At 40.4% G+C, this 21,280-nt stretch overlaps 1 protein-coding gene across 1 annotated transcript in view; it reads left to right on the top strand.

The window, feature by feature from the left end:
- Positions 1 to 21,280, top strand: part of LOC150074948 (USP6 N-terminal-like protein) — a 300,409-nt gene that overhangs the window by 114,276 nt on the left and 164,853 nt on the right. The window contains exon 6 of the mRNA XM_090389250.1: positions 21,198 to 21,278. Coding sequence (XP_090245376.1) covers positions 21,198 to 21,278 — 81 coding nt within the window. The remainder of the gene's footprint in view (positions 1 to 21,197; positions 21,279 to 21,280) is intronic.

Here is a 21,280-nt window from a genome sequence, read left to right as displayed (position 1 = left end):
TAAGGTAATAAAGGGTAAATTTGTGCTTAATATATATCTTTACTTTTATAGCCTGTAGATAATATTCCTCCTATTTTTGCTAATTAGAATCGCTGTTTAATAGAATTAAAATTCAATTCACAAACGTTATCACAATGACTGGCGCTTACTACACATCGTATAGTGAACGGTACTTGACTATGGTGAGTCCATTGTAATGTGGCGCCTCCGTAGCCAGGTGGGCAGGAGCAGCAGTGCATAGCACACACTTCTTGATTAGACCAAGGTTCGAGCCTGTGACCAACAAATACGGAGAATTCGGAAAGTTCAGGGAATGACCACCGCATATACCCGGAGCAATATGGCCTTAGTTGCTAATGCTCCTAAAAACCAAAACAATAACAACCATCGTAACGTGATTTGATTGTACAGTGAACCAATTGTAAAGCGGGGGGCCATTGTATTTTTAACTATTTACATGAAGCTTTGGATTATTGGGGCAGCCACTTAATCATGCCAAAATGCACTAATCATGATGTGTCCCAAATAATCGGAATCGACTGTATTTATAATATAATATTATAAATAACTATGAATATTATAAAAAAATAAACAAAAATTATAAATAATATATATATATGTAATTATACAAATATTTAAATAATGTTGAAATAGTTGAAAACGGAATATATCATAAAATAAAAATGAGGGTATAACATACATCAGAGCCAGCAAAAAGCGTATTCCTCTACATGATGCTTGAAATATAACCATATAAATTAAAATACGGATAAAAATAAAATTAAAATAAAATATAACTATATAAAATAAAATAATGATAAAATAAAATAAAAAAAAATTTTAAAAAATTATATATATATATATACAAAGGGTACTAGGAAAGTTTTGCAATATGACGCAACAGTGAATCACAGGAAGCTGCTTGTTGCTGCATGTTGAGACATGTTCATACGTGCATAGTAGACGCCGCGCCAAGTCGATGGGCTCAGTTATTCATTAGTAGTGAGAGTGTAAAGTGCTTGCGATGGCATCGTGGTCACGAAATGAGATAAGGACAGTTTTGCGGTATAATTTCGTGCGTGGTTTAACCATAGACCAGTGCTTAGAAGAAATGACTCTTGCACTAGATGATGATTGTCCACATCGTACAGCGATATTCAGGTGGTATAGAGAATTCCAAAGGGAAAATTTCACTCTGGAGGATTCTGAGAGGCCGGGAAGGCCACGAACGTCAGTTACGGAGGAAAACGTTACTGCTGTGAGGAAAATGCTTGACGAAAACAGGCGAGTGACCTACCAACAGATAGAGGATACTTTGGGCCTAAATGCACCAGCAATTCGTTCGATTCTGCAAGATCATTTGCACGTGAAGAAACTTTGTTCTCACTGGGTGCCGCATCAACTGACTGAAGAGCAGATGACACGACGTGTGACTTGGTGCCGGGAGATGTTAAAAAAGTTTGATAAGGGACAATCTCGGTATGTGAACAACATCGTGACAGGTGACGAGACTTAGCTGTACTATTACGATCTGCCGACCAAGGCTCAAAATAAAGTTTGGGTCTTTGATGATGACGACACACCCGTAATTGTCAGAAAATCCCGATGTGTAAAGAAGAAAATGATAGCTGTATTTTTCAAATCGAGTGGAATTGTGGAACGTGTCGTTTTGGACACGCAGAAGACAGTCACAGCTAAGTGGTATACTGAACAATGCCTGCCTAAAGTCATTGGATCTATGAAGAACCTGCGGCCAAAGTCAAGAATGGAAACCTGGTACCTCCATCACGATAATGCTGCAGCTCACCGCGCCAAAGCCTGCACCGAATATTTGACCACGACAGGACTGAAACTTCTCGAGCACCCTCCCTACAGTCCAGACCTTGCTCCCTGCGACTTTGCACTGTTCCCGCATGTGAAAATGAAGCTAAAAGGGAGGCGGTTTTCCAGTGATGAGGACCTTCTACGGGCTTGGGACAACGAGTGTGCTTTACTCCCTAGTGAAACTTGGCAGAACTGGTTTAAAGATTGGTTTTGGAGGATGGAGAGATGTATTGAATGTAGAGGAAATTACACATAATTTTCCAAAAATACGTATTTTTTGTGGTCTAGTTTTGATATAATTGACCATTTTAACCACTTGATGAAGTACAAGTTTTAAATCGGTACGACTTTCTTTGCTACTGGAACTTCTCTGTGTCATAAACAGTGTGTTGAATAATATTTGAATTGTGTCGTTTTACTAAGTTTACAAATCCTTTTAGTGCTGCTGTCATCGCCAGAGCAACATCGGTGCAAATGCCGACACACGACTTCCATAATGTACCACGCTTTTGCAAATAATTATTCATTATTTCAAAAATATCTTGGCCTGTTCTTTTGGTTCTTTACACCAATGACAATAGAAAAAAAAAAAAATATATAATAATAATATAATTGTGTCGTTTTTGATAAACCTGACAAATGCTATTAATATCTGTGGAATTATCTACTTCTAATGCAAACAGTTGCCCAAAATTATTAATGTTTTGAACAAATTGCCCTTCAATATCACCGGACATGTTTTTTTTAATACGCCTGCTAATTGAGATGTTTGAAAGTGGTACTGCTGTTATTTTTTTTTTCTAGCTTCCTTTCCCAAAATACTTTTCACGATTACCTGACATGCTGGTAAAATCAGACTTTCTGCAATCAGGTGAGATTTTTTTTTTTTTTTTTTGCCACCATGTGCAAATGCCGACACACGACTTTCATAATGTAACACACTTTTGCAAATAATTATTCATTACTTTGAAAATATGTTGGCCTGTTGTTCTTTCGGTTCTTTACAATAACAACAGGGGGAAAAAAAAAACAATAATAATTGTGTCGTTTTTGATAAACCTGACAAATGCCATTAGCATTAGTAGAGGCATACGATGCAACAAAGCAAGCTTATGCCGCATCAGCCAAAGGGAAAAAAAACGCTCCCATTTCACCCGTCCACTTGTTCCAAATGCCTGTTCAGCTCAGCCTTAAAATTATTTAGGCTGTTAGCTTCCACAACAAAAGATGGAACTCTATTCCACCAATCAACTACCTGCTTGCTAAAGGCAAATTTATGCACATCTATTCTACAACTATCTTTCCTCAATTTGAAATTGTGCCCCCTTCAGGTTCTTAGTCTGAGCAAGAGGAAGAATCCCATCAGCATTCAGCTTGCTCAACCCAGTCAAGACCTTATACAACTCATCAGATCACTTTGCAGTTGCCTACTCTCTAGGTGCTGCAATTTGCAGAACTTAAGCCTTTCTTGGTAAGAGCACCACCCCTATGTTCCCCTCACCAATCTTGTTGCCCTTCTTTGTACTCATTCTAGCAACTCTACATCCTTCCTAAAATGAGGCCTCTAGACCTGTACACAGTACTCTAGGTGTGACCTGACCATTGCCTTGTATAATGGGATAATCACCTCCCTATCCCTCTAGCAAAATTCCTATATATTAGCATTAGCATTAGTAGAGGCATATGATGCAAGAAAGCAAGCTTATGCAGCATCAGACAAAAAAAAAAAAAAAAAAAAAACAACCACTACTCCCATTTCACTCGTCCATTCGTTCAAAATACCTGTCCAGCTGAGCCTTAAATTTGTTTAGGCTATCAACTTCAACAACAAGCGATGGAAGTCTATTCCACAAACCAACTGCCCGCTGGCTAAAGGCAAATTTCCGCACATCTATCCGACATCCGTCCTTCCTCAATTTGAATTTATGCCCTCTCAGGTGATTATTCTGAGCAAGAGGAAGAATCCCATCGGCATTGAGCATGCTCAAGCCATTCAAAGCCTTATACACCTCTATCAGATCACCTCGCCGATGCCTAGTCTCCAGGCTCTGTAATTTGCAAAACTTAAGCCTTTCTTCGTAAGAGCAACCCTTTGTTCATTCACTAATCTTGTTGCCCTTCTCTGTACTCGTTCCAGCAGCTCTACATCCTTCTTGAAATGAGGCCTCCAGACCTGTATACAGTACTCAAGGTGTGGCCTGACCAATACCTTATACAAGGGAATAATCACATCCCTGTCCCTGCTAGAAAAATTCCTGTATATCATTGACAAGACACCATGAGCTACTCTTGCAGCTCGTCTGCACTGCTCAGAGAACTTCATATCTGCCTGCACAATTACCCCCAGGTCCTTTTCATTCTCACCACTGTCAGCGTAGTACCACAGAGTTGATACGTTGATCTGGGGTTACTGTTTCCCATATGTAGTACTTTACATTTGTCAATGTTAAACTTCATTTGCCTCCTCTCAGCCCATCTGCTCAACCTTTCCAGATCCTGTTGCAGCAGCATAGTATCAGTAGTGTCCTTAACAACCCTGCCAACCTTTGTATCGTCTGCAAACTTGGACATTAAGCCTGATACACCATCATCAATATCATTTATAAATACAGAAAACAACAATGGACCCAACACTGAACCCTGAGGAACTCCACTAATAACATTAGTCCACGTTGAGCAGTGTCCATTGATTACCACTCTCTGTCTTCTGCCACTCAACCATCCCTTTATCCATAGCAGCAATTTGCCTCCAATGCCACACTTCTCCAATTTGTGCAGCAGTCTTCCAAGCGCAACAGTATCAAAAGCCTTTCTAAGATCCAAATATATAATATCAAAGTTATTCCCTGCATCCAGTTCTTTTGTGACTACATCATAGTATCCAATCAAATTGGTCAGACAAGACCTGCCCTTAACAAACCCATGCTGTGTCCGAGCTATAACTGAATTCTTGTCCAGATGATCCTGCAGTGCTTCTTTAACCAGTGCGTCCATTAATTTTCCTGGAACCAAAGTTAAACTAACAGGTCTATAATTACTTGTGTCAGCCTTTGATCCACCTTTGTGAATTGGGGTTACATTTGCACATCTCCAGTCCATGGGTACCTCCCATGAGTTCAAAGAAGGTCTCATAATTATGGCTAAGGGTTTGCTTACTTCCTTTGCTGCCTCCTTTAATATAACTGGATAGATCCCATCCACCCCAGGTGCCTTTTTTATGTTTATCCTCAACAATTTCTCCTCCACTTTCCTCTCAGTTATTAGAAAATCATCTAGCTCACTGCCAATGTTTACTTCACCTACGACATTCCCCTTCCTGAATAACTCCACATGTGTGAATGTAGATGCAAAATACTCGTTTAGATTGTTAGCCACCTGAGCTGGATCCTCAACTGTTGAACCATGAACATCCAGTGGACCAATCTGATTCATCCCTTTCCTTCTTGAGTTTAAATAGGTAAAGAACTCTTTTCTGTTTTTCTTTGCATCCTTTGCCAAGGATTTCTCATAATCTGCCTTTGCCTGCCTAATATCCTTTGTGACTTGGTTACAGACCAACTTATATCTATCATAGGCTTCCATGTCACCCATTAATTGGTATGTATCCCATGCATTTTTCTTCTCTGCCATATGTCTCATTAGTTCATGTGACAACCATTTAGGCCTGAACCTTGAACAATATTTCTTGGTTGGTATGTAAAGCCTGGTAGCTTCCAAGATTAGTTCCTTGAATGCTTCCCATTTTGAATTTGCTGTTGGTAACATCATCAGTTGGTCCAACTGTATAGAATTTAAATACGGTCTCAGACCATATTTAAATTCTATACCATGCTGCTAGGGCAGGTCACGGGGTTTTGTCAAATGATATATAGGAATTTTGCTAGCAGGGAAAAGGAGGTGATTGTCTCTCTGTATAAGGCAATGGTCAGGCCACACCTTGAGTACTGCGTACAGGTCTGGAGGCCTCATTTTAGGAAGGATGTAGATTTGCTTGAGCGTGTACAGAGAAGAGCAACACGATTGGTGAGGGGAATGAAGTGATCCTCTTACCAAGAGAGGCTTAAGTTCTGCAAATTGCAGTGGCTGGAGCACCTGTGCGGTGATCTGATTGAGGTCTATAAGGCCTTGAATGGGTTGAGCATGCTGAATTCTGATGGGATCCTCCCACTTGTTCAGAATACGAACCTACGGGGACATAAGTTCAAATTAAGAAAGGATAGATGTAGAATAGATGTGCGAAAATTTGCCTTTAGCCAGCGGGTGGTTAATTGCTGGAATAAACTTCCATCTGTCATTGTGGAAGTTGATAGGTTAAATAAATTTGAGGAGGAACTGGACAGGCATTTGGAGGGTATGGTGTGATTTTTTTTTTTGGCTGATGCTGCATAAGCTCCTACACTTGCTTTCTTGCATCAAGTGCCACTACTACTACTACTACTACCATCATAGTCGCCTTTACGAAAGCAAAAACCCTTCCCTTTACCTCTGATGGTAGTTATCTCCTTGAGTAAATCCCACTTCAGCACACTGTGATCACTGCCACCCAGTGGTTCCTTTATCTGCAGATTCCTAATGCATGAAGAATCACTACTGATAATCAGATCAAGAGTATTACTCCCTCTAGTTGCCTCCCGAACATGCTGGTGTAGAAAACAATCATCCAATAAATCCACAAAAGCCTTGCTAGTGTGTGAGTGACCAACCCACAAATTCCAGTCAATATCTGGGAAATTAAAATCCCCCATTATAAGACTCTCTGATTTACTGGCCCATTCTATTTCCCTGTACAGTATCTTATTATACTCCTCAGAGTCATTAGGCCTATAGCACACTCCTACTCTCAATTTTGATTTACCTATGCTTATGTCACACCAAACTGACTCGACACTGCCCTGTCCATCGATGTCGACTGGCTTCACTTCCTTGGATTTTGTGTGTTTTTTAACTAATAGCATAACCCCTCCTCCCTTCCTATCCTGTCTATCCTTTCTGTAGACGTTGTACTCCCTAAATTCCAGTTCTGCATTCCTTATATCTGTGTGACACCACGTCTCTGATGTCCCAACAATATCTGCCTTTGATGTTTTGAGTAATACCTCAAATTCATCAAATTTATTTACTAAACTCCTAGCATTGGTGTACACGCAAGTATACATGCACCTGTTTCTATTCTTAGCTACCCTAACACAACCCATGTGTTTACTTGTACAGCAATGACTTCCAGCAGTCTCTGAAATATCCTGCATCTTGTTTTTCAGGCTTCTGCTCATTCCAATAGAAGCAGTGCAAGAATCTTTCTCACCTCTGCCAGTGGCTACTGTTAATCCATTAGTCTTTGTCTCCCCCCAAGCTAGCAGTTTTCCGACCCACATAACACTGCCTCGATAGCATCAGCAAATATTCTTGCACCCTTTCTATTTAAGTGTATCCCATCCCTGTAGAAGCAATCTCTCCTGTTAACAAGTACATTCCAGGCTGAAAAAAATTCTACCCCTTGAGCCTTGCACAATCTTTCCAGGGCCGAATTGATCGACAAGGCTCTCATCATATACTCCCTCCTATCGTGTCTGGGCAGAATTGCAGACACTTTCAAATTCAACCCTACTTCACGGCTTTTTTTCAACAGTGACCTGTACTTGTTGAGTAATTCCGCTGGTCTCCTACTCTTAATATAATTAGTGCCAACGTGTACAACTATATCACCTTTTGTGCCCTTAAAAGATGATATCTGCTCTACAACGTCATCAACCTTTGCCCCTGGCAGACATACCCTGGTCCTATTCCACCTATCCTTTTTACAAAGCATGTTCCCCGTTTCACTGACAATAGAGTCACCAACAACTACTAGTTCCTTTGGGACCAGCGCATTCTGCCTTGGGGGCTGCCTCTGTTGCAAGATGACCAAGTCCAAGCTCTGGCGTTGATGTGGGCAGCTGAGAGCTTGATGGGCCTCTCACTTCGAGGGCATCCACTCTGTCCTTCAAGGTCTCATATAGGCCCATAACAACGCCGAGTTGTCGCCTAATTTCCTTGCACTCCTTGCATCGTGCAAACACAGACATCCCCCATGGCAGTATCATGTCCCGTACCCGATTGCTCCGCAAACATCAAGCAAACAGTGCATCTTAAAAGGCTGTGATTCAGAGGGCAACCGCCCCCCTCAGTTCTCCCCTGAGTCACAGCACTCCCATTAGCTTGAGCCTTTTGCTTTGCTGCTCTGGTCAGAGTCATGATTTCGATTTAAATGTCAATAAAATTACAATTTTCGAACAAAATTAAAACCTTAAACTTGTATCTTAACACAGTTATAACGCTATATTTATTTTTCAGTATCGAGTGTTATCTACGAGTTCCCTTTATATAACTTCCGTATCAAGTATGTATTAATTATTTGTTACGTTTGTACTCTAAGTCATTATATATATATATATATATAGTTAAAAGTACAATTTAATTGACAATGAAGTTTAACAAGATTAATACATGTACTGATTAATTGACAATATTATAGTATGCACTATACTATACAAAGCTAATGCTATCGAATTCCGGATATGCTGTATCGCGTTTCAGTAACTAGTGTTATCTACGAAATCCCTTTATATAACTTCCGTATCAAGTTATGTATTAATTATTTATTTTTACTAATTATTTATGTTCCGTAACCTAAGTGGTTATATGTATAGTTAAAAGTACAATTTAATTGCCAATGATGTTCGACAAGATTAATAGATTTTACTGATTAATTTTCACGTAACAATGGCGGCTGTTTATGAACGGTAAACACGTGGATTTGATAGCCTTTCCGATACTAAGTAATACCTACAAAATCTCTATCTAAGTTATTTTAACTTTAAGTACCGTTAATAGGAATATAAAGCTACTCTAGAAATAAGTTAATATGTCAATTTAAACTAATAAAGCAGAAAATAAATCAGAAAAAACTTCTCTGTTCCAAGAGCGGCAGAAAGGCACGTCCGCACAGGAAACCCTCGTCCTCAGACTCGTTGACAAGACTTCATGACATGCCCTGGCAGCCCATCTGCATTGCGCAGCGAACTTCATATTTGACTGCACAATTACCCCCAGGTCTTTTTCACTTTCCATTTCACTGAGTCTAGTACTACAGAGTTGGTACATTTCTCTTCGGTTATCGCTACCTATATGCAGTACTTTTCATTTCTCAATGTTAAATTTCAGTTGCCACTTCTCAGCCCATTTTCCCAACTTATCTAGATCCAGTTGGAGTAGCATACTGTCTTTACTGTTGTTAACAACCCTGCCAACCTTTGTATTATCTGCAAACGTGGACATTAAACCTGATTTACCCTCATCAATATCATTGATAAATATACAAAACAACAATGGGCACTACACCGAACCCTGGGAAACTCCATTAACAACATTTGCCCACGAAGAGGAGTGCCCATTGATTACCACTCTCTGTCATCTTCCACTCAACCATCCCCCGGTTCATTGTGCGTTGATCTTGAGAGTAGTGGCAGATAAAGCAACCGGGGTTGCGGACATTTATAAACATAGGCAAATCAACAAATTCAGTAGGTTGCTAGAGGAATCTGTGGTGGTACGTAATAGGGACATTGGTAACTTTATTCATAACCTTAGCGGCAAACGGTTTAAGAACAGGAGGAAGTACTGAGCCTGGATTCAAAGTTTGCTTTAGTACCTGCTGGGCCTCCCATTGTAGAGATAGCTATGGGAGTGGAAAAAGCCATCAACAAACTACCCGTGACCCAAGCTGATGAGATATGGGTTAGGATTGCGGCTATTTTAAGTCGGGCCAGGACGGCGCATTCTAATCTTAGCCATAGACATGAAAGGAGCCTTAAGACAACTTAGAAAGGATGAAGGTATTATAATGTTACCTGCCGATAAAGGCAGATCCACAGTTATACTGAACAAAGAAGATTATTGTGCAAAAGCTCTGGATCTTTTACAGGATACCAACATATATAAAGTTACCCATCGAAATCCGTTAGCTGGTTTGGAGAGACAAGTTAACAACATCATACAGGGCTGGCATAAGGCTGGTAAAATAACTAAAGAAGTTTATTGGACTCTTCATGCATCAGGATGTCGATTACCCCAGTTCTATGGCCTCCAAAAGACCCACAAGGTGGGCATTCCATTGAGGCCAATAGTATCGTTTGTGGGTAGTCCCACCTATGCCTTATCTGGATTTTTAGCTAGAATTATTGCTCCTGTAGTGGGACATTCCAGTTTAGTAGTTAAGGATAGCAAGGAATTTGTGAACTTTATAAGAAGCCAGTCTATAGGTGAAGATGAACTTATGATCTCGTTTGACATTGTACCTCTGTTCACATGTATCCCCATTGGACATGGGGTGCATTGTGTAAGGTTGGTCTTGGCGCAGGATGATAACTTAAGTGCTAGATGTTTACTAAGTATTGATGATATTTGTAAAGGCATTGAGTTTTGCCTCGCTAGCACTACCATGATCTTTCAGAAAGTTATGTACAAGCAGGTCCATGGCACGGCCATAGGTTCACCCATTAGTGCCATTGTGGCCAATTTGGCAATGGAGGAACTGGAAACTATGATGTTTCATCAGTTGGATTTCCCCATGCATGAGTTGAGGAGATATGTGGACGATACGTCCACCATTTTAAAAAAGGGGAAGGAAGATGAGGTGCTCAGTTTACTTAACAGCTTCTCCCCATTTATACAATTCATCTCGGAGGTGGAAAAAGCTGGGTCCCTCCCGTTTCTGGATGTCCTGGTTAGCAGAGATGGGTCTAGAATTAAGACAACGATTTATAGAAAGCCTATGTGCCGTGGCCAGTATGTTCATTACAGTTCGGCACAGGCTTATCATCATAAGAATAGTGTAGCCAGGGTGTTGTTGAATAGGGTGGGGACCCACTGTAGTACCCCCGAGGATAAGGAAATGGAAATTTGCAGAGTCACGGCAGACCTCAGGAAGTGTGGGTACCCCCAGAGGGTCTTGGACAAATATATTTATAGGGTAGAGTCCAATCGTAGGGAGTCGCCTGCCCCTGTGGCTACCGCATATATTCCTTACTATCCAGGCCTTTCAGAAAGCATTGTACAGGCACTGCGGGAGTGTCAGACCCGCTGTGTGCAGCTTCCGGGATGGAGGTTGCACACAGTGGTGTCTCAAGTTAAAGATCCCGTAGCCCAGGACTATACTAGTAGTGTGGTCTATGAGATTAAGTGCCCGGATTGTGAGGAATGTTATGTGGGGGAGACGGGGCGACGTTTAAAGGACCGTCTGGGGGAGCACATGACCGCTATTAAGACTGCTAATTATGCGAGGTCTGCTGTGGCAGAGCATTTCTGGGAGAAGCAGCATCGGATCTCCCCTGAAGACGCGGTCATTACGGGCCGTGCCCATGGATTTTGGGAACGCAAGTGGCTCGAGAGCTTGCGAATCGGTTCATCCAGTCGTAATACTATTAACAGGAGGAACAGGGGGACACGTTTACACCCCCTGTTTGAGGCGGTTGTCCTCAGACGGGATGACCGGTTCTGTTTGACATGCTCCCGAGCCACTTCCGTTTCCAATGCGCCATCAGACCATGTGTCTGATGGACCACGTGCACGAGTGCCATGGGTCTGTTACTTAAGGATGTGTCATTGCAGTAATAGTATACTGTTGAAGAAGGAGACACAGCAGTCTCCAAAAGCTTCAGGTTTTATCGCTTTTAAGATAATTTTAGATAATTTTATTGCTTCGGTATATTTTTAACTATATTTTTAACGTTTTATCGTAATTTATTTTATCGTAATTTATTGTAATGTTTCCGATAGTGTATCACATTATTTTTATAGTAAAAATTTTTTATTCCTTGGCTGGTGTTTGTCTTTAATTATTGCAGTAAATATGAGGATGTGGATAACTAACTGTGAAAGTTAAAAGTATGCGTTTTGCTGATCCTATTGCGTGGCAAAAATATCAGGGATGTCCAGAAAAAGCTAGCACAGCATAAAATATCCAAATATATCATCTGCAATAAGTCCTTTTCCACATGATTGTGACCTCGAAATACCAGATCCACTAAAATCATGGGATAAATGAAGCAGCGACAAATATAGTGAGGACTCTTGTGTTATAGACTTTGCTGTACTGTTTGCTTCAACAGATTTAGCATTAGCAGTGGTAAATGATGCAAGAAAGTAAGCTTATACAGCATCAGCAAAAAAAAGAAAGAAAAACTTTTCCATTTCACCTATTAATTCTCTCCAATTGTTTGTCTAGTTCTTCCTTGAATTTATTTAAGATATCAATATAGTAATAATAGTAATAGTAATTGTGGCATGTGATGCAAGAAAGCAAGTGTTATGAGCTTATATAGCATCAACCAAAAAAAAAAAAAATTTTTTTACACAACCATTCCCTCTAAATGTTTGTCCAGTTCCTCATTAAATTTATTTAACCTATCAACTTCCACAATGACAGATGGAAGTTTGTTCCAGCAATTAACCACCCGCTGGCTAAAGGCAAATTTCCGCACATCTATTCTACAACTGTCTTTCCTCAATTTGAATTTTTGCTCCCTTAGGTTCTTAATCTGAGGAAGTGGAAGAATCCCATCAGAATTCAGTGTGCTCAACCCATTCAAGACCTTATACACCTCAATCATACACCTCATAGGTGCCTAGTCTCCAGCCGCTGAAATTTGCAGAACTTAAACCTCTCTTGGTAAGAGGATCCTTTCATTCCCCTCACCAATCTTGTTGCTCTTCTCTGTACACGCTCAAGCAAATCTACATCCTTCCTAAAATGAGGCCTCCAGACCTGTACACAATACTCAAGGCATGGCCTGACCATTGCCTCATACAGAGGGACAATCACCTCCTTTTCCCTGCTAGCAAAATTCCTGTATGTTATTGACAAAATCCCATGACCTGCTCTTGCAGCCTGTCTGCATTGCTCAGAAAACTTCATATCTGACTGCACAGTACTCCCAGTCTTTTTCATTTTCTACTACCCTAAACCCTAAGTGTAGTATATTAATTAATCATATCCACACAGTTGGATATGATTAATATTGATGAAGAAACTAAAAACAATGGACTCAGCACTATGATCAATAAACTCTCGGTTTTCTCCCACTCAACCATCCCGTCACAGCAGTAATGTGCCCCTAATGTCACACGGGTGTAGTTTGTATACAGCAGGAGTGGCCAACTTAATTTGTGATGTGATCTACTTTTTTTTTCTTCAAAATGTGCTGCAATCTACCATCTCAAAAATTTCATTGCACAAGGTACACAAATTGAGGGATGACTGTATATTTAAAATTCATCGTGATTGACCGGAATTAAATCCGCAATTGACTGGTATATCGCGATTGACTTGTTGGCCACCCCTGGTATACAGCAATCCTTTATGTGCAATAGTATCAAAAGCTTTCCTGAAATGTAAGTATATGATGTCAGAATTATTTTTTGCATCCAGTTCCTTTGTCACATGTGTCGTAATATCCATTCAGATTGGTCAGACATCTCCTCCTTAACAAATCCATGCTCTGACTGCAGTATAAATGCATTCCTGTCTAAATGGTCGTGCATTACTCTCTGACCAGTGGCTCCATTATTTTTCTTCGAACAGAAGTCAAGCTAACAGATTTGTAATTAGATATGACACCCATTGATTCCCCCCCCCCCCTTGCAAATTGGGAATAAATTCACACATATCCAGTCCATGGGACCTCCCTTGAATCCCAGTATGCTGTAATAATTATGGCTAAAGGTTTTCTGGCCTGTTTTTCTGCCTCACTTAATATAGTTAGTCCCATCAGTACCAGGTGCCTCTTTTTTGCATTTAGCTTCAACAATTTCTCCTCCATTTTCTTCTCATATATCACAAAATCTTTCAGCTCCCTACTAGAATTTGACTAATTTCGGGCAATCCGTTCCTAAAAAATTTTTGTGTGTGAATGTAGATGCAAAATACCTATTCAGTATATCAGCAAGCTGAGCAAGTTCATTAACAGTTAAACCATTTATTCCTAGTGGACCAATACAATTCACCTCATTTCTTCTAGTGTTTATATAATTAATCTGTTTATCTTTGCATTCCTTGCCAGAGACTTCTCATAATCTACCTTAGCTTGCCTAACCTTCTCTTCGTTTATATCTACTGTATCGCCTGCATAATTTATATGCATTCCATGCTCTGCCTTGAGTCAGTTCAGTATATCTGATATCCTTTTAGATCTAGGCCTTTAATAGCATATCTTAATTGGTATAAAAAGTCTTATAGCTTCTGTGATTATGTATAAAATACATAATATGCATAAAAGTATCGGTAAGGGTATCCACGTGTTTGCAACTCCGCTGAACGAGAAGTTCTTTAGCCACATTTAGCCGCTTGATTGAATATTTTTTACATTGAATTATTTCTGTAAGTAGCTTATAGACCTAGTAAGGATCGTTAGTTTATTCTGAATTGAGACAGCGAGATTTGAAAGTTAATTAATACTTAAGTGTCCGTAGATTTACCGTTCGTAACTTTCCCGCCTTTGTGATACGATAGTTATATAACGTACGAGATAGCGTTAGTTGAACTTCGTTAGCAGTTAAATTGTACGTTAGCGGTTAAATTGTAATATTTAACATAATTAATTATAATTAATTAATAAATTAATAAAATCATGACTCAGGCGAGAGCAGCAAAGCAAAAGGCTCAAGCTAATGGAAGTGCTGTGGCTCAGAGCAGAACTGAGGGGGGCAGTTGTCCTCTGACTCACAGCCTTATAAAATGCACTGTTTGCTTGATGTTTGCAGAGCAATCGGGTACGGTACATGATACTGCCATGGGGGATGTCTTTGTGTGTGCGCGATGCAAGGAGTGTATCGATATCAGACAACAACTCAGTGTTCTTGTGGGCCTATATGAGAGCTTGAAGGACAGGGTGGATGCCCTCGAAGAAACTAAATTGAGGGGCCCATCAAGCTCTCAGCTGCCCACATCAACGCCAGAGCTTGCACTTGGGCATCACGTGACACAGGCAACCCTCAAGGCAGAATGCGCTGATCCCGAAGGAACTAGTAGTTGTTGGTGACTCTATTGTCAGGGAAACGGAGAACATGCTTTGTAAAAAGGATAGGTGGAACAGGACCAGGGTATGTCTGCCAGGGGCAAAGGTTGATGACGTTGTAGAGCGAATATCATCTTTTAAGGGCACAAAAGGTGATATAGTTGTACACGTTGGCACTAATGATATTAAGAGTAGGAGACCGGCAGAATTACTTAACAAGTACAGGTCACTGTTGAACAAAAGCCGAGAATTAGGGTTGAATTTGAAAGTGTCTGCAATTCTGCCCAGACACGATAGGAGGGAGTATATGATGAGAGCCTTGTCGATCAATTCGGCCCTGGAAAGATTGTGCAAGGCTCAAAGGGTAGAATTTTTTTCAGCCTGGACTGTACTTGTTAACAGGAGAGATTGCTTCTACAGGGATGGGATACACTTAAATAGAAAGGGTGCAAGAATATTTGCTGATGCTATCGAGGCAGTGTTAGGTGGGTCGGAAAACTGCTAGCAAAGACCAATAGATTGACAGTAGCCACTGGCAGACGTGAAAGAGATTCTTGCACTGCTTCTATTAGAATGAGCAGAAGCCGGAAAAACAAGATGCATGATATTTCAGAGACTGCTGGGAGCCATTGCGGTACAAGTAAACACATGGGTTGTGTTAGGGTAGCTAAGAATAGAAACAGGTGCAGGTATACTTGCGTATACACCAATGCTAGGAGTTTAGTAAATAAATTTGATGAATTTGAGGTATTGCTCAAAATATCAAAGGCAGATATTGTTGGGATATCAGAGACGTGGTGTCACACAGATATAAGGGATGCAGAACTGGAATTTGGGGAGTACAACGTCTACTGAAAGGATAGACAAGATAGGAAGGGGGGGAGGGGTTATGCTATTAGTTAAGAAACACATAAAAACCAAGGAAGTGAAGCCAGTCGACATCGCTGGACAGTGCAGTGTTGAGTCAGTTTGGTGTGACATAAGCATTGGGAGATCAAAATTGAGAGTAGGAGTGTGCTATAGGCCTAATGACTCTGATGAGTATAATAAGAAACTGTACAGGGAAATAGAGTGGGCAAGTAAATCAGAGAGTCTTATAATGGGAGATTTTAATTTCCCAGACATTGACTGGAATTTGGGGGCTGGTCACTCACACACTAGCAGGGCTTTTGTGGATTTATTGGATGATTCTACATCAGCATGTTCGGGAGGCAACTAGAGGGAGTAATACTCTTGATTTGATTATCAGCAGTGATTCTTCATGCATTAGGAATCTGCAGATAAAGGAACCACTGGGTGGCAGTGATCACAGTGTGCTAAAGTGGGATTTACTCAAGGAGGTAACTACCATCAGAGGTAAAGGGAAGGGTTTTTGCTTTCGTAAAGGCGACTATGATGGTCTGAGACAGTATTTAAATTCTATACAGTGGGACCAACTAATGATGTTACCAACAGCAAATTCAAAATGGGAAGCATTCAAAGAACTTATCTTGGAAGCTACTAGGCTTCACATACCAACTAAGAAATATTGTTCAAGGTTTAGGCCAAAATGGATGTCAGAAGAACTAATGAGGCATATGGCAGAGAAGAAAAATGCATGGAATACTTACAAATTAACACATGACACAGAAGCCTATGATAGATACAAGTTGATATGCAACCAAGTTACAAAGGAGGTTAGGCAGGGGAAGGCAGATTACGAGAAATGCTTGGCAAGGGATGCAAAGAAAAACAGCAAAGAGTTCTTTACTTATGTAAACTCCAGAAGGAAGTGGATGAATCAGATTGGTCCACTTGATATTGATGGGTCAACTGTTGATGATCCTGCTCAGGTAGCTAACAAACTAAATGAATATTTTGCATCGACATTCACACATGAGGAGTTATTCAGCGAGGGGAATGCCAGAGGTGTATTCAACTCTAGCAGTAAGCTACAGAATCTTGAAATAACTGAGAGTAAGGTGAAGGAGAGGTTGTTGAAGATAAACACAAGAAAGGCACCCGGGGTGGATGGGATCTATCCAGTTATATTAAAGGAGGCAGCAAAGGAAGTAAGCAAACCCTTAGCCATAATTATGAGAGCTTCCTTGGACTCAGGGGAGGTACCCATAGACTGGAAATGTGCAAATGTGACCCGAATTCACAAAGGAGGATCGAAGGCTGACACAAGTAATTATAGACCTGTGAGCTTAACTTCTGTTCCAGGAAAATTAATGGAGGCACTGGTTAAAGAAGCACTGCAGGATCATTTAGACAAGATTTCAATTATAGCTCGGACACAGCATGGTTTTGTTAAGGGGAAGTCTTGCCTGACCAATTTGATTGGATACTATGATGCAGTCACAAAAGAACTGGATGCAGGTAATAGCTTTGATATTATATACTTGGATCTTAGAAAGGCTTTTGATACTGTTGCACATGGAAGACTGCTACACAAATTGGAGCAGTGTGACATTGGAGGCAAATTGCTGCTATGGATAAAGGGGTGGTTGAGAGGGAGAAGACAGAGAGTGGTAATCAATGGACACTGCTCATCGTGTACTAATGTTATTAGTGGAGTCCCTCAGGGCTCAGTGTTGGGTCCGTTATTGTTTTCTGTATTTATAAATGATATTGATGATGGTATATCAAGCATAGTGTCAGTATAACACTACTGACACTATGCTGCTGCAACAGGATCTGGAAAGGTTGAGCAGATGTGCTGAGAGGTGGCAAATGAAGTTTAACATTGACAAATGTAAAGTACTACACATGGGAAACAGCAACCGCAAAGCAACGTATCAACTCTGTGGTACTACACTGACAGTGGTAGAGAATGAAAGGGACTTGGGGGGTGGTTGTGCAGGCAGATATGAAGTTCTCTGAGCAGTGCAGACGGGCTGCAAGAGTAGCCCATGGAGTATTGTCAATGATATACAGGAATTTTTCCAGCAGGGATAAGGAGGTGATTATTCTCTTGTATAAGGCAATGGTAAGGCCACACCTAGAGTTCTGTATACAGGTCTGGAGGCCTCATTTCAAGAAGGATGTAGAGCTGCTGGAACGAGTACAGAGAAGGGCAACAAGATTAGTGAATGGAACAAAGGGGTGCTCTTACGAAGAAAGGCTTAAGTTTTGCAAATTACAGTGTCTGGAGACTAGGCACCAGCGAGGTGATCTGATAGAGGTGTATAAAGCCTTGAATGGTTTGAGCATGCTCAATGCTGATGGGATTCTTCCTCTTGCTCAGAATAATCACCTGAGAGGGCATAAATTCAAATTGAGGAAAGACAGATGTAGGATAGATGTGCGGAAATTTGCCTTTAGTCAGCGGGTGGTTGGTTGGTGGAATAGACTTCCATCCCTTGTAGTGGAGGTTGATAGCCTAAACAAGTTTAAGACTCATCTGGACAGGTATTTTGAACGAACAGAGGGGTGAAGTGGAAGTTGTTTTTTTTTTTTTTTTTTTGGTTGATGCTGCATAAGCTTGCTTTCTTGCATCAAATGCCTCTACTAATGCTAATGTCCCCGATTGCTTTCCATTGAGAACTTGCTGATGGTAACAGCTCCATCAGTTGGTCTCACTGCATAGATTTTAAAAACTGTCTGGTAATACTGATGTTGTCACCTTTGTGAAAACAAAAACAAAAGCCCTTCCCTTTCCCTTGACAGTAGTTATATCTTCGAAGTAAATCCCACATCAGTCCACTGTAATCACTGCTATTTAGTGGTCTTTTATATGCAGATTCTTAATACAGGAAGTATTACTGCTGATAATCAGATAGTAATAGTAATCATGGCATGTGATGCAAGAAAGCAAGTGTTATGAGTTATGTAGCATCAACCAAAAAAAAAAAAAAAAAAAAATTCACACAACCATTCCCTCTATGTTTGTCCAGTTCCTCCTTAAATTTATTTAACTTATCAAGTTCCACAACAACAGATGGAAGTTTTTTCTAGCAATTAACCACCCGCTGGCTAAAGGCAAATTTCCGCACATCTATTCTACAGCTATCTTTCCTCAATTTGAATTTATGCCCCCTTAGGTTCGTAATCGGAACAAGTGGAAGAATCTCATCAGAATTCAGCATGCTCAATCCATTGAAGGCCTTATACACTTCAATCAGATCACCTTGCAGGTGCCTAGTCTCCAGCCTCTACAATTTGCAGAACTTAAGGCTCTCTTGGTAAGAAATCCCTTCATTCCGCTCACCAATCTTGTTCTGTACACGTTCAAGCAAATCTACATCCTTCCTTAAATGAGGCCTCCAGACCTGTATGCAGTACTCAAGGTGTGGCCTGACCATTGCCTTATACAGAGGGACAATCATCTCCTTTTCCCTTCTAGCAAAATTTCTGTATATCATTGACAAAACCCCATGACCTGCTCTTGCAGCTTGTCTGCATTGTTCAGAAAACTTCATATCTGACTGCACAATCCCCCAGGTCCTTTTCATTTTCTGTCACCCTAAGTGTAGTACCACACAGTTGGTATGTTCCTCTGGGGTTACTTCTACCCATATGCAGTACTTTGCATTTGTAAATGTTAAACTTCAGTTGCCACTTCTCACCCCATCTGCCCAAATTTTCTAGATCCTCTTGCAGTAGCATACTGCCATTACTGTCATTAACAACCCTGCCAACCTTTGTATCATCTGCAAACTTCGACACTAAGCCTGAACCTTCATCAATATCATTGATAAATATACAAAACAACAGTGGACCCAACACTGAACCCTGTGGGACTCCACTAATAACATTAGTCCATGAAGAGCAGTGCCACTCTCTGTCTTCTCCACTCAACCAACCTTTTATCCATTGTATCCACTTACCCTTAATACCATTCTGCTCCAATTTGTACAGTAGTCTTCCATGCGCAACAGTGTCAAAAGCTTTCCCGAAATCCAAGTATACAATATCAAAATTTGTTTTGCATCCAGTCCAGTTCCTTTGTAACCACATTATAATATCCAATCAAATTTGTCAGACAAGACTTTCCCTTAACAAACCGATGCTGTGTCTGAATTATTGCTGCAGTCTTGTGTAGATGATTCTGCAATGCATCTTTAACCAGTGACTCCATTATTTTACCCGGAACAGAAGTTAAACTAACTGGTCTGTAATTACTCGTGTCACCCTTCGATCCCCCTTTGTGAATTGGGGACACATCTCCAGTCCATAAGGACCTCCCCTGAGTCCAAGGATGCTCTCATAATTATGGCTAAGGGTTTGCTTAATTCTTTTGCCACCTCCTTTAATATAACTGGATAGATCCCATCCACCCCAGGTGCCTTTCTTATGTTTAACTTTAACAATTTCTCCTCCACTTTGCTCTCAGTTATTGCAAAATCATTAAGCACCCTGCTACAATTTGATAACCTTCTGGCATTTTCAATCCTTAATGACTCCTTATGTGAATGTAGATGCAAAATACTCATTCAGTTTGTTTGCTATCTGAGCAAGATCATCAACAGTCGAACCATCAATATCAAGTGGACCAATCTGATTCATCCCCTTCCTTTTAGAGTTTATATAAGTAAAGAAATCGTTGCTGTTTTTCTTCTGTATATGCATTGTAAAACCACCTTATTAAGTACACCTATTCCTTTTACGAAATGGAACATTCCTTCAGTAACAGCATCATGTGTTTATACCAAGCAGTATAAAGATGCTAGGCAGATATGTAGGGATGCTGTAGATGTGCACTTCACTATGAGAATGGGCAAGATAAAAGAATTAAGTGAATTTGAATGTGTTATGGCAGTCATGGACATTTCCCCATTTACAAAGTATCTCAAAAACTGCAACTCTGCTGTGGTTTTTATATATGACACTGTCTGAGGTGTATCAGGATTGGTTCAGTAACCAAATAACATCAAATCAATTTGATACCAGTGGATCAACATTTAGATGTCAGAAGTTATCTAGAAATTATTTCTGACCAGTTGCATCTTTTTGTTGTTGCAGTGTTATCTGTTTTCAAGTGAGTTCTGCAGCCAGATTATGTGCCATGTCACAAGGCCAGAATTGTACTGAACTAGATCCATGAATATGGGTGAATTCAGCCTACCACAATGGCTGGATTCACTCTCATCACCATTCACTATATCTTAATAATCCAAATGAGCACCCGTGAGATGAGACAGAAAGAACTCTAGAGTAAAGAACTACAATCATTCAATTTGCAACAACTGTGGAAATTAAATTGAGTCAACACAGTTCAGCATGTATTAGGTAGATATACCTAATAAAGTGGCCATGCAGTGTATTAGTAGTTAACCTCATGCATGTTGTTTTATCAGTTTATAATATTTATGATATCTTATGACTTTTTTCCCTTTTTAGGTACGAGGCTTAGAAACTGAACGGCAAAGTAAGTGGCTAAAGATGCTGAAAAATTGGGAAAAGTACCACAGAGGAGAGAAGGT

This window comes from Mastigoproctus giganteus, chromosome 14, assembly GCF_048544385.1.
Source record: "Mastigoproctus giganteus isolate SK-2022 chromosome 14, ASM4854438v1, whole genome shotgun sequence".
Classification (NCBI taxonomy): domain Eukaryota; kingdom Metazoa; phylum Arthropoda; class Arachnida; order Uropygi; family Thelyphonidae; genus Mastigoproctus; species Mastigoproctus giganteus.
This window is presented reverse-complemented; position numbering and strand designations above follow the sequence as displayed.